General features: G+C 57.1%; 1 protein-coding gene across 3 annotated transcripts in view; it reads right to left on the minus strand.

Annotated features, from left to right (window-relative positions):
* ARNT2 (aryl hydrocarbon receptor nuclear translocator 2) overlaps window positions 1-13,540 on the minus strand; it is an 89,556-nt gene extending 76,016 nt beyond the window's left edge. For all 3 annotated transcript variants that reach the window (XM_033100353.1, XM_033100356.1, XM_033100352.1), the window contains exon 1: window positions 13,418-13,540. In XM_033100353.1, the coding sequence (XP_032956244.1) occupies window positions 13,418-13,448 (31 nt within the window). In that variant the 5' untranslated portion in view covers window positions 13,449-13,540. The remainder of the gene's footprint in view (window positions 1-13,417) is intronic.
* Window positions 13,541-14,746: the final 1,206 nt, after the last annotated feature.

Consider the following 14,746-nt stretch of genomic DNA (forward strand, 5'->3'; position numbering starts at 1 on the left):
TATATACCGATAACAAAAGATGACTACAAGTCATGTGTATACATTTTTTTTTTTGGCATCCCTGGTATAAAGATATGATTGCAGGACAATTCATGGCCGTATGGCAAAAGCTATTCATTTTCTGTGCCAAACCAATTATTAAGAACTTCCAAATACCTAACCGTAAAAGGAAATGGGGGAAAATACAAACATTCTCTTGCTACCTGTAGGAAGAACATTGTATCCTTTTTCAACCCAGATGTGTATGGAACCGTAAGTAGTAACACAAAGCAGAATAAAGAAGATTGTCAGTGTGTTGTACTCAGTATCTTTTCGGAGTTGTTTGCTGTACAGGCCTTTGCTCCCCATCACCCGCTGGCACCAAGAATTCAAGACATGGGGCAGCACAGGGTCCCTCCCAGGAGCACACGTCTCTGGCCCCCACATCTGAACTGGTGACATGGTCTCCTCCACTTTGAATAAGTAATTTTCCAGGATTTCTTTGCTGGAGTCTCACCTTCTGCATCTCTCTTATCCCACCTTGTTGGGGACCTACCAAAATCCCACACTTACCTTAAGAAGCAGCAGAGACCTCAGAGTCTTCCACCCAGGCCACAGAAGGAGCTAGGCAACCAACCACGTTTGCACCTTTTGCCTTTTATCCATGCGCCCCACACGCGGAATTCTTTTTTGTCTTTAGAAATCCCCAGTTCTAAGGAGTACATCATTCAACTGAGCCTAGTGGACAGACTCAGGAACCGGAAATAGGGAGCAAATACAGAAGGGGCCCCTCAGGTCCACCTGTAGAAATGCTATCGTAACAGCCACCTTCATCCATCAAAGACCGTGGGAAAGAAACGAACCCGTCAGGTTTTCCCATTTGAAACCCGCCAGGTCGGGAGCCATGCCTGCAGAAACAGGGATGGCAGCTCACTCATCCACCCACTTTCTGCTCTCCCCAAACCACCCAGGGGAGCCAGTGTGGCTGTGGAAAGAGGCTGCACTTAGGATCAGAACTGGGCGGTCTGAGCTCTGCCACTCTCGTACTGCCGGCTGCCCACACCTCCGTTTCCTCACGTGGGACACAGGCTGTCAGGCCCAGCCACTGGGGAGACCCCATGCACTAGTGGGCCCAGAAGCCCGCCCTGAGTCACTTGGCAGTGGGCACAGGGCTGGCTCGGCTGCCTCTGGGGACCTGAAGGGTGGTCCAGCGACCAGCGGCATCAGCATCACCTGGGAACTTGTCCGAAATGCAGGTCTCACCCCCTCAATCCCGACCTACTGACAAGCCCTGGGGATTCTGACACAGGCCTGTTTACGCCACTGCACTACCTGTGTGATGGCGCCACCTAGTGGTGAACAGGCCGTCCTGCCATTTCCTGTGTTCCCAGCTGGACCCGTTAGGCCCCAGCGACGGAAGCAGCGGCCCTTCCCAGGAATAAATGCCCGAAGGCACAGACGGGGCCGTTCCTTCTAACCAGTGTGTTCCCAGCACCATGAGTGACAAAAGGCAGTCAGGTAAGAAATGTGTGCTGAAGGCATGAATGAAGATGGAGGAATGAACCCGAACAAAGAAGGGACATGTCCTCACTCCCACTTGTCCAGTCTTGGGACACAGCCTGAGGCCCATGGAGCCAGTCAAAGGGGTGGAAGGAGAGGGACACCGAGCTGCTGTCTGCAGAGGCAAGTTCCAGGCGTCCAGGCACAGTGTCCAAGACCAGGGGACCCACCCTGGTCCGTCCAGAGTATGGGAGGGGACGGGAGGGAGAACAGTCCTTGGGTGAGGGGACCCTTCCCCTCCCCGTGTGCCCGTGACGGCACAGAGGAGAGAGGAGTGGTGACCAGGCATCACTGTCTGCACCCAGAGGCAGGACCAGGGCAGGAAGGAGTGAATGGGGACAGGTGCTGAGAAGGACAGTCACAGGGCAGAAGGAAGGGAGGGACCCGAGTGCAGCAGGGTGGGGGAGGGAGGCTGGAGGGGACATGGGGTCCCTGCAGGTCCCAAGGCGCTGAGGAGATGGGGCTTCTGGTCTCACGAGGGCCCCTCCTCTTCAATAAGCACATGTGGTTACTTGCTCCCCACGTTGTCCCTGCCCAGCTGGCGAGACCTTGTTTCCCAGTACTGTGAGCACTGAAAAACCACCGACCGCGAGAACAGGCACAGCGTGCCCAGGGCTCACTCTGCCAGGAACCATCCCAACGCGGTGAAACCCCCATTCAGTCCTCACACAACTGACACGGCCCATTTCACTGGTAAGGAAGCTGCTGTAATGGGAGTGGAGGCCGCTGGCCCTCGAGCCAGGTCGCCGGGTCCACACGGTGGCCAGCCCGCTCACAGGGGCAGTGCCGTGCGCACTGCTGACCCCTGAGCACACAGTGTCCTGTAGGTGTCACCTCATCTGCCCTGTCTCCTCGTCGGTGATGCTGACGTCATCACCAGGTACAGACAGCAGGTACCTGCCTAGGAAGGTGAACCACTGGGGGAAACAACATTTCCACCCTGTCGGGTCCTTTGAGTCTTTGATGAACGACAGGCGGGAGAGGGGGAGGAAGAAAAAAGGGTGGGGGGTTCTCACACTTTGGAAAACTCAGCAAGTGTCTGCAGGCAAATTATGCAAAAAAAAAAACAAAAAACACCTGGTTTTTAAGTCACTGGGTCTTTCTTTCTGAAATCACAGTAAACTGCAAATTTGTTTTTAAGTGGAACGTAGAAGAAGTAGGAAGTCAGCTTTCTCCAGTGAATGCAGACACACATCCCGGCCTGACGCAGCAGCTCGGAAGACCAGGACAGGTCCCGGTCTGAATGAAGACCCGTTGCTGATGGCAGTGTGTTCCTGGCACGGCGCATGAGCAGCGACCTGCAAAGCTTTGCAGTCTGTGCGTCGGGAAAGCTGGTAATTAAACACTTCAACTCCCTACTGCCATTATCAGCCGGTGCGAGCATCCTTACATAGTCGGGTTATAACGACTTTGTCAAGTGAAGTTGGTGTTTAGTTCAGGGAGTCTTAGCGTCCCAGTCTTGTACTTGACAAGGAGCACTGTCTAGCACCTCGGGTGTGGGACCGAAGGAGAGGTTTGCCGCGCGGTGGGGGTGGGTCCTGAAACCACTGACCGCCTCTCCTCAGCCTGCTCTGCACACGGCCTGACTTCATCGACTGAGGCCCTCGCTTCTCAGTAACGACGGCTAGAAGCAGTCTTGTGACATAACACCGCTGTGGGGGCATTTTTGATTTTTTTAAAAAAATGTTTTTTTTAAAGCACAACTCCAATGTAATTGCGAAGAGGCAACATCAAACAAAACTAAATTGAGGGATATTTTACAAAATGACTAGCCTATACTCGGCAAAAATGTGAAGGCCGTAAAAGAAAAAGGTAAATAAAAGGATGAGGAATTATTCCAAGAGTCAAGGAGACTACAGAAGCAAATGCAACTTGTAATCCTGGATGAAACCCAAGCCAGAAAAACAAACAAACAAACAAAAAGTGGTTTTAGCTGCGGAAAACAATTGGTAAAATATGAATAAGGCTTGTGGGTTAGACAACGCTACATGATTAAGGTTCACTTCCAGCGTTGGGCCATAAATCGCAGTTTCATAGAGGAGAACGTCCTCATTCTTGGGAAACATACGCTGAAGTATTTAGAATTAAAAGGGACACCTTGTCTCCCACTTCATTCCCAAACTGTTCGGAAACAAAAGCTGGCGACTAATGACGCAGATAAAGCACTTGGGGGATTTGGGCAAAGACCTTTCTACATTGTTGCGACTGTTCTTAGGCCTGAAATTACTTCAGGAGAAAAAGTTACCAAAAACCAAAGAAGCAACCTTGTGGCGGACACACCTCTTCTGATTGGCTTGTGATCTGGGGATGCGGAGTCCACCTCATTCATTCATTCAATAAATATTTATTAGGCGCCAATGATGTGCCAGGCCTCCCTCAAGGTACTGGGGATACCGCTGGGGGGGTGGGTAGCAAAACAGGCCCCACCTCCAGGTGAAATGAAGCACTTTGGAGGTTCCTGGCAAAGCCTCATCTCACCTGGGCGTCTTGAACTCACGGTCTCCATGCCTCCTCCACCAAACCACCCCAAAGCTCCCTGACGTCACCAGTGTCCCTGATGTGGCCCCCCCCCCCCCCCCCGCCGTGACTGAATCGGGAGCTGTGCCCCCGCCTTGCATCTCCTATACCCAATCTACCAGCTGGTGCGAGGCTTTCCCGTGTGCGCCGCTCAGGGATCCGTGGGTTTCTCCCCGTGTCCACTGCCCCTGGAGTGGGCCTCGCTGTCCCCGCCGGACAGCCCGACACGGCCTCCCTCGCAGCTGGAGAGGTCTTTTCAAAACCCGCCTCCGGTCACATCACACCCCTGCTCGCGACACTTCAATGGTGGCTGGTTGCATTTGGAAACAAAGACTCCGTTCTTTCCTAACACTTACTTGAACGATGTCCTCCCGCACGTGATTTAGTGAACAGCCGACTCTCCCACCACACGGGGAGCGCCCTGAAAGCACGGACCACGCCTGGCTTTGCACACCACTGGGAGCACACAGTTGGCATTCAATTAATATTTGTTTAATTAGGTGGATAAGCAATTAAAATAATTAATGTCTGGCTCGGGCCAAGGCATGGAGAGTGGTGCCCTTCACCGCCGCTGGGGACCGAGAGGGAGCCGAAGTGTGGGAGGTGTGGCTTTGTAGAATCTGTGGTTTCCCTGGGGACGTCTACCTGCCAAGCTGCTGGAACGGAGACCTGCGGCTTGTGAGACGGCCCTTAGGAGAAAGCACACTCGCTCGCATCCTTTCTCCGCCTAGCGGAAGGGACGGTGCCCTCCAGCAGGCAGGCGACGGGTCACCTGCATAAAACTGTCCCTGCGTTAGCTGTGTTACAGACGGCTGAACGCACACGCCCATGGTGGACTCAGCATCCTCCCCCGGCACTGAGCACGGCACCCCTTTGCCAGGCGGGTAGGCAGGGGCTGCTCAGGGAAGCCTGGCTGAATGGCACTGGAAGTGTCCGGGTGTGCAACACTTTCAGAGAGAAAGCACACAGCTGTGATCCTTGATCACATGCACTCACTTCATTCTTTGGGGGACTTGCCATCCATCAAGCATATCAAATGATCCCAGCCTATGCCTCGTTTCAAACTGCTGATGTGATAGAAACATCACGCTGTTCCAAAAATAGTAATAAAAACCTCTCGCAGTTCCGATCGTTCACATTTAAATTACTCTCCATCATGGGCATAATTGTCTGGAAAGTATCATCTTGTTCTTGAAGCCACCATGTTTTCTTACACTGAAGTGGAGGTCAGGAGGGTCCCACCCGCCCCAGGGAGCTCCTGGTACCTGTCCCAGCTGCCACGGTCCCCAGCCCAGGGCCCTGGCGACGGCTGGTGTGGATGATTCCAGGTGGGGGGGGCCCGTGTACGATGTTTAGCGGCATCCCCACTCTACCCCATGGATGCCACCACACACCCCACCTGCCCTGCCCTGTGACAACCCAGAACGTGCCTGACTCTGCAAATGGCCCAGCTGAGAAGCACTGTGTGGACACCCCTGTGGCCCCCTGTGCCAGCCTCTCGGGTGCTCTGCCACCCAGCTCAGACAGAGGTCTCGCCAAGACAGAAAAAGAGAACACCCTTTGGACGTAGCTGCGAATGAAAGTGGGGCAGAGCTTAACCGCAGGCTTCCTGATGTTGTCCAGGTCAGAACAAAGCTCACGTATTGCCTAAAGGGGCCACCGACTGCTTCTGGCCCCACCTCAGTCATGTATTGATTTCAGTGGCTTTTTCCTTAATTGCTGTGAGGGCAACCTGGGGGTCCAGGCAAACACAGGCAGGCAGCGGCCTCCCTCAGGGCCACAGCGGGTTACTGAGGGTCTCAGGAGCGTCCAGAAGCATGTGGTATAGACGATGACCCTCCCTGCTGTGGTCCCAGCCCAGCTCCCCTCAGGGAGCTCCCTCTGCCAACCTTGCCCTCAGAGGCCCTGCCCGCTGACAGCTCTGGAGCTCTCGCCGCTGGCCGTGGCTACCGGACCCCTCCCAGGCGGCTCTGCGCCTGAGTCTTTCCTTTGCCACTTGAGCCTGGGTAGAGGAGCCAGTGCCCCCGGGAGCTGTGCTCCCCGTTTTCAAAGTATGGAAGAGAGGCAGGGATCCGCCAATCAAAAGTGAAACACACCCACCCTGTGACTGAAACCTCTTGATTCTGCACCTGAAGCACAAATAGCCACCGTGACCTAAGGCCACCAAAGGTGGGTGGGAAGGACAGCTCACCTGGCCCCAGGCTCTCTAAGCCCAGGGCCTGGTCAGCCAGGTGGGCTGCTTGAAAATGTGTCCTCAGACCAAGGAGGATACGACCCACGGTTTCTGGGACACTTGGTGGTGCTCGCACTTGGGGAAGCCCACGTGGGCAGGGCGAGGGCCTGCAGGGACACGGGGCTCAGGCCCAGCTCTCCCACTCACACACTGGGGACCCCGGGTCAGTCTCAACCTCTCTGAGCCTCTGGGTTCACCTCTGCAGAAAGGCACGTAAAACAGAAACAAAGAAACGGATCTGACGGTTCAGTTCCAGGTCTGGGAAGGTCCCATAAAGGAAAAAACAAGTCACCTACTTATGTATTTGCATAAGGGATGTTCATTACAGCGTTGTGTACGATTCTGACCAATGGAAACGCACGCCAAGTAGGGGGTGTCTATACAGTAGCCCTGGCAGGACACATTGTTACTGTTAAGGAAGGAAAAAAGGAACGAACCAGTAGGTTTGGAACCCTTCTATTTTGTGTCCATATATGATAGATCGTAGACAAATTTCGGTAACAACGTATGCAGACATGTGACTAGTCCGTGGAATAGCTATCGAAGCACTTTGTCTCTTTTCCAAATTTTCTTACAGTCAACACGTGTCTTTACTGTTGTGCTCAGGGGAAAGCGGTTATGGGGAGAAAGCAGCCAGGGCCTCAGCAGGCGCTGGGAGACCCCCAAGCTCCGTGGGCCGCTCTCACAACACAACCAAGGACGCCCCGAGGTTGGCATCATGCACAAAAGCAGGAGCCAGCTACTTGTAAACACTTTGGCTTTTTTGTGGATTTGCCTGGAAAGTGGGCCGACTGCGGCGTCTCCAAAGCCACAGCCTTTGCTCATCTGCAGGGGCCTCAGCCCCCGCCGCTGGAGCTGCAGGCTCAATCAGAGGGCAGCGCCGGACTCATCCTTTGCCCTGGACAACAGGCTTCCTGAGACCCCTTTCAGCCACCCCTTTAGCGTGGTGGAACCCCAAATCCAGCCTGGAATTACCAAGCTGCAGCAACAGTTTGACACTCCAAACAGCAGGCAGTAAGGGGGAGGACCTCTTCCCAGAGGACCCTGGTGGGACCTGGAGGGGACGGACCTTCCACGGCCACGCACGGGTCTCCAGGCTACGACCAGGCTGCCCCCCTCCCCTCTGGGAAGAATGGGGAGATTTGAGTATCTCAAGGCTCCTTTACTTCTTACACAGTCAGATCAAAGTCAGCTCCCACAAAGAAAAATCAGAATCTACATTGGAGCGCGCTGGCCTGTTTTGTTGCAGACACACACACACACACACACACACACACACACACACACACACACAGTGTTGAGGCTTCCTCTGTTCCAAGGCCACTGAAAGGCAGCCACACACAAAACTGTGACACAACCCCCTGGCGTCCACCCAGCCGCTCATTAGGAAACCTTACTAGGCGCCGCCTGTACGGGAGGCGCTGGGGGCCACACGGTGATGGCCGCGTCCCCTGCCCTCGTGGGCCTTCGGGTCCCTCAGGGCACACAGACACCTGCTGACCATTCCATCCCAGCTGAGGGGAAGGGCTCGAAAGCCAAGTTACGCCCTGCGGCCTGGCAGAGACACGACAGGACCACTGCGTGTGGGGGAGGGATCAGGAGCGGTTTCCCCAGTGGAGGACAAACGCAACCGGGGACAGGAGGACACACAGGGACTCGGACAGGGCAGTGGTGGGGTGCGGGGGGTGCCGGGAGGGCATGGAGGACGGGAGCACGCAATCCTTCCCAGAGGAGGAGCAAAAGCCCTCAAGTGGGAAGCGGCTGGACTACAAGTGGGAAACAATTTCTTATTCATTGAACAAACAGTTCTGTGCAGAAAACTAGGCCAGCGGCCTGCCCTGCCCAGTGACAGCTCCTACCGGCTTCCGTCTGAACCCCTCCCCCCCTCCCCACGCCACCTAATTCCGTTACTGGGCAACTCCGCTGGTCTCTCCTGTCTTATGTTACGGCCCTGCCCAAATTGGATGTTCTCCGTGTATACATGTGTGCGCACACCCACAGGACGGAGTGGGTAACGGGTCTGGCAGAGGCGGAAACAACCTCGCTATGCATCTGAGTGAACCTCAGCGAAGGCCAGTAACACGCCGTAAATGGGGGTCTCCTTGGCAGCACAGGGCTGCTGGTCCAAGTGTTCTCCTGTGACATCACTGTCCCCAAGGAGGGCACCTGGGGGCCTGGCCGAAGGCTGGCAGCATCCTGTGCATGCACTTCCCCAGCCCAGACCCCTGGGGCCCGCGCGGCCCTCTGCCTCCCTCTCAGCCGCAGGTCCGCGGCTCAGCTGTGATGCCGGAGCTGCCAGCCTGGCCACTGCCTCCATCGTCAACCCCTCACCTCCAGCCACAGACGCTGGGGCCCATGCTCGCTGCTCCCTTCTCCCTCGGCGCCCTCTCCGGACCCCTTCCTGCGTCCTGACGGTTCCGCCCCAAAACCAGAGTCACTGCCCAGGCCTGAGCAGGGGGTGCCCTGCCCGACGGCAGGGATGGCAAGGCCGTACCCGGTGCCCTGGACTCGTTCAGCAGGGCGTCCCGCCCCGAACACATCTCCACTCCATCCGCTTCTCTCCACTCCCACTGCCACCCGGCCCACGTCAGCAGCTTCCCGCTGGGGGTCTGGCCTCCTCCCAGTCCGCTCCGAGAGAACGTCATTCTGTGCACATCGGGTCACGTCTCTCCACCGCGCACGACCCTCCCCGAGCTTTTTATCGCTCCTGGAACAAACTCTGCACCCCCAACCCCAGCTCCGTGGCCTTCCACGAGCCGGCTCTGCCCACACCTCCAGCTCCCCACAGCACCCTCGCCCCTGCTCACCAGACTCCAGCCACTCAGGCCTTTGCGGGTTCCTGGAACCGCCCAGCTCGTGCCGACCTTGGGGCCTCACGAGGCCCTTCCCTCTGTGTGGAACGCCCTTCCTCGCGTGTTTCCCCTCCCGTCTTCACAGCTTCAACACATTTCATAACGGACATGTTGGGGTGATTCTTTAGGACTCTCTGCCCACCACGCTGTGGCAGCACCACACCAGGGGCCGTATGTACTTTGCTCACCGTGGTGCCCCCAGGACCCAGCTCAGTGTGTGGCACGTAGTATCTGCTCAATGAATACTGGCTGAGGACAAATACACCTCTTTTCCAGCTACTACTCCTTTCTTTTGGAAGAAGTCAAAAGGCTATTGGTTCATCACTGGGCCCCCTACCCACGCCTAAAGGGATAATTTTATGGAGTTTTTTATTGTAAAGGGGACCATGTGTTTCAGATACAGGTGGTTAGGCAGCACAGTTGAGTTTTTCCTTAATACGTAGTATTTTACTGATGCTAAATGCGTTTCTAAAACGTCACTGAAATGGAGGCGCGTTTCACACCTGATCGCATGGCAGAGTTGAACCGACAGCCGTTTCTTTCCCGGAAGCACATAAAATACTGACATGTTTTGTAACGATGGGCTCGTGGATTCCACGACGCACGTACGTGAGGAGCCTGGACTTGTACGTGGGCTCGTGTGGGCGTCCTGCCTGCACACCAGGCCAAAGGCTGCACACACGCCTCCAAGCTCCAAACCCTCCCAACGTTCCTGGGCGCCCACCTTGGTCCCCAGGTACACCGAGCAGACAACCTCTGATGGTTCCCCACAAGTCCCACGTCTGCCCAGACAACTCCAGCTTCCCGCGACTCTCCCTAAATTCTCCATAGGCCAACCTCTCTCTCTTCCAAAGGCCCGGTCTCCGAAGCCAGCTCCCCACAGGGCTTCCTCTGGGTCCCCACCATCACGTGAGCACACCGGGTCAACGTTCAGTTCATGCCACCCTTTGTTACCAAGTCAGTCGGCGGACGCCTCCCAGTCGACGCTGGTCTCCCTGGGGACATCTCTTCATGGGCCTGTGCACAGCACTGGGTACCTCAGCTCAATGGGACCCACGTGTCCCTCTGACTAACGCAATCTGCCCAGCGCGCTTTCCTCTACTACACAACCAATTCCAAACTCAAATGCCAGAGACCCGACACCTGCAGGAAACACAGTCTAACAATTGATTTCAGAAAAAGGTGGTCCTACATCTCTAACAACACCTCTGAATGCCTTTCAACTATGCAAGCCTTATTAATGACTCTGCAAACACTGCTTCCAGAGGAGGCCGAGACAACGCACAACTCCTAACGCTCCCTCACGCTTCCCTTACGAAACCCTGACGTGGGCCATGGCACTGGAACGAGTCCCCTCGGACATTTGCCATTTCAGCTGCAGTTACCCTTGGACGCACGAAACCAATTCAAACCTTCACTCTTTCATATAAATCGGAGATGCTTCTATTTCACCCAAAAAGGAGGTAAAATAATAATACATATACATGGAGCAGAAGATGCTAAGACTTCATTCTCTAGAGGACGGGGCGGGGGGGTCCCCGGCCGGAGAAAATCTGCCACCACAACAGTCTCAGCGACCAACGTACCTACAAGTAGGGAGGTGTCAGAGGCCACAGAAGATGGGGTTCAGACCCAGGAACCCCCGGCACGTGCCATGAGGAGGAATCTGGGAGCTGGGCCCTTCATTCTCCAAAGACCCTTCGCCCCCGCCAGGGTAACTGGCAGAATCATAACCTAAAACCCACACAGGGGACCTAGAAGGAGCGGTTAGAGGTGTGGACCTGGCGCGCGTCACCTGAACAACACAGCAGTGTGACGATTCTAACCTCGTGTGTGGGCACCTAGACCCAGGGTGCCCCCACTCCACACCAGAGAGAAGTGAAGTACACGTGGGCCTGCTGGTGTGCAGTGATCAGCTGGGAAAAGAAACTAGTGGGTGGGGGTGACGCGGGGTGGCAGTGACAGGCCTTTGCACCCTGGGCACAGGTGCCGCAGAAACAAATCTCGGTGCCTCCCAGTCCGTTTGCCCATGTTTACCAAGCTCTTGTTCTTTGCAAGGAAACAACATCTGGGGGGAGGGGAAGGCAGGAGGAGTAGGAGACGTCCACACAAGCGTCAGGCGGTGATCTGGTGACAACCTCGGCTGCCCTGATGGCAGCTGAATGAAGTCTCTCTTGGACTCAAACCTTTAGCTGTAACCCTTGAGACTCCACCTTTTCTCCCAAAGCAGCCAGAGGTTCACCTGGGCAAGAACAGCATGCCCCACAGACTGGAGAGTCAGCACAGGGGACCGGTCAAAGAAAAGATGATGGACAAGAGAAAGAGCGGTCACCTCAAGGAATTTTACCTGGGCCGTTTTCACCAAGCTCAAGACCCGTGGGACCTCTGCCAACAGAGAGAAGACACGGACATCTCTGTCTGTCACTCAGGCCAGATGTTTACAAATAATGTGAAAGACCCTCCTGCATGGACCGGGTGAGTCGCCCAGGCCCAGGCATGGGCCTTCACGAGCTCGGCACCACCAAGCCGGCCGCTGCCCTGGATTTACTTACTCCACAGCCCACGGGACACCAGAAGGGACAAAACAGTTTTCAACAGTGGTAGAATGGTGTATATGTGTATATGTATCATGGAAATCGCCTCTCTGGTTTTATTCCTATTTTCATTATAAACCTATATTGAATTAAAATATCTTCATTGAACTTCCTTTACTTTTTCTAATGTCACAGAATTTAAATCTATCAACTTGTTATTGATAGCAACTGAACAAGTGGAAATTGTAGGCTTCAGTCACAAGCAAACCAACACGGCTGTGTTTTCAAACCAGCCAGGCTCCCACTTAGTGTTCTGGACAGGGAACCCCAAATCTGTTCTTGCAAGACTCCCTGTTTCTGTTATGGATGCTCCTTCCTTGAAACCACTCACCTCCTGTCTCCAGGGACACTCACCTCCTGTCTCCATAGACACCTCACCTCCTGTCTCCTTGGCGACCCCTGAACCCTTATCCCAAATCTAAGCAGTGCCCAGCCTGAGCTCCTGCACTGCCCCTGGTGCTGTCCTTTTCTCTCTGTTCCAAGCCAGGCCCACGAAGTCTCACCTCCCAGCACCTGACCCATTTCAGCCAGGCCTCCCTGCCTCCATTCTTGCTCCCTCCTGGCCACGTTACTAGACATGGCTGACAGATTCCTCTCCCAGAAGGACCGCGACCATGTGACTTCCTTGTTTACTCCCACTGAGGGCCCTTTTCACGTGGAGGGAGCCTGTCCCTCAAAGCCCTCTAACGCCTGGCCACCCGCACACGACTCCATGGGGAAACCGGAGGCTCCCTCTCATCTCCCACGGCCCCAGCCCGGCACGGACATCCGCGCGTGCTCAGAGCAGGTCCACGCGCGCTTGCGCCATCCCTTCCAGCTCTTCCAAGTCCAGTCCTAACACGTCCAGTGTCCCAAAGCCCTCCCTGACCACTTTGGACAGAAGGGGCTTTTCACGCCCAGCTCTGCGATGGCACTGTTTTCATTTGCTAGGCACAGCGGGTGCTCACCTCCCACCTGGACGACCCCCGCCCCCTAATTCCCTGACGGCTGGTCCTGAGTGTCCCTGTGTCCTCCGCAGGGACCTGGCACCCACCAGGCCCACAGCAGTCACTGCAACACCCCAAGCTTCGCGGCCCGGCCGTCAGCCTCGGTGACCCTCCCAGTCCCGGTCACCGTTAGGCCCTCTCCTCTCAGGTGGGCCTTTCCCAGCTAACACGGGATTCCCGGGGACAGTTCCAATGCAGGTGAGCACGGCCACCTCCTCACGACCTCCTTCCTAATGAGCGGCTGTCACAGACCTGTGGACCGCGGGACAGGCAGCCCCGGCCGGCCGGCGGGGGACGCTGCGCGCGGGGTGGACGCGCAGGAAGAGCCGGGCACACAGAGCGGTCATGCGGGAGCCGAGGACGCGCGGGGCGGGGAGGGAGCACGGGGCCACCCGCTGGGTTCCGGCTCCAAACTTTCCCTCCGCCGGCGCGTCCCCCGGGTCCTGCCGGCGCCGCGAGGCCACAGGCGGGGCCCGAGCAGCACAGCGCCGGGTGGGGAGCCAGGGTGGCCTTTTCGGAGCCGGAGGGGGTCCCGGGCCGGCTGCCGGGCTCTGCGGACGCGGGGTCAGGTCTGCCGCCGGGGCCGGGCCGGGCCGGGGCGGGATGGAGATGCCGGCGCCCGGGCTGCGCGTGACAGCCGCCCGGCCCCCCACCCGAGCGTCTCCCGGGCTCCGCGCGGCCCCGGCCACTACTCACCCGGAGGGTTGACGGCCGCGGGGGTGGCCATGTCGCGGGAGCAGCGGCGGAGGCCCTGCGCGGAGCGGCCCGGCGGGCGCGGCCGGCGCGCCACACAAAGGCCGGCAGCTCCGCGGCCCCGCGCCGTCGCCTGGCCTGTCCCGCCTTTGTCGCGCGCCGGGGGGCGCCCGCCGGGCCGTAGCACCGCGAGACTTGGAGCCGCGGGCGGCGGGCCCCCCACGCTGGGGCCGGGCTGCGGGGGCGCCGGGAGCGGGAGGCGCAGGTGCTGCGCTCGGGACCCGGCGGCCTCGCGCACGCGCCGCGCGGCTCACCCCACGCCCACGCCCGGGGGTCGGGACGCACGCGGGCGCTGCCCCAGCCCGCGGCCGGGGCGGGGCGTGGGGCGTGGGGCCCGGGGCGCAGCCCGTCGGGATGCACACGAGGGAGCGGGCCGCACAAAGGCTCCGGGCCGCGGGTCCCGCGGGGACGGCGGTGCCGGAGGGCGAGCCCCGGGCCAGGGATCCCGGGGCACGGGCTGGAGGGCGGGAGCGCGGCCGCAGACAGCCTCGGGGGGTGCCTGGGACACCCCACAGAGGCAGAGGAGTGGACTGGAGGAAAGCACTCAGTTCGGCTTCTTCATTGCCGTGGGGACTGTCACGGCTTATTTGTTGCAACTGCCTTATGTCCACAACCAAAGTGAGAATTTAGAAGATATTTAAAGTGATTTTTATCCACATATCCTGGGGAAGGCGGGCTGCAGGGAGCTCGGAGGGGCTGTTTTTCTGCCAGACACGGGGAATCCTGAGAGAGGATGGCTGTGGGGGAGAACACGTCACCACAGTGGGGGCCCCATAAAGGTTCCCCAGAAGCATCAGCAAGTGCACCCAGGTGGGAGCACAGAACAGATGGCCCCTCATGTGGGCGTTTTTGCAAAAGCATCTCACTGTCCTACATCCTTCCAAAGAACCGTTTTGGGAGGTTCAGGAACAAAGCAGGGGATGTGTTTCCAGAGCACCACTGTCTTCAGGGAGCATTTGTCATTATTGATCTGACTAATAGGCGCTTAACGATATTCATTTGTTTATCGATTGGACACACGGTCTGCTGTGTGCCCCGCACAAAGCTAGGTGTTGGGCAGACCAAGGAAAGACATCACGGGGCTGGGCCTGCGCCCGGCTTCTGGTCTAGGGGTAGGGAAGAGGCAAGTGAAATGAGGTTGGCACTCAAGAACCCACAGCTGCCTTGGGGCATTGTGGTGATTGCTGAATGAATCAGAGCAGAGAGGGTGGAGTGATGAGAGAAAATGAAAACAGGCTTTGAAGACGTGAGCAAGATGTGGAGAGGTGGAAA

Source organism: Rhinolophus ferrumequinum, chromosome 28 (assembly GCF_004115265.2).
Source record: "Rhinolophus ferrumequinum isolate MPI-CBG mRhiFer1 chromosome 28, mRhiFer1_v1.p, whole genome shotgun sequence".
Taxonomy (NCBI): Eukaryota; Metazoa; Chordata; class Mammalia; order Chiroptera; family Rhinolophidae; genus Rhinolophus; species Rhinolophus ferrumequinum.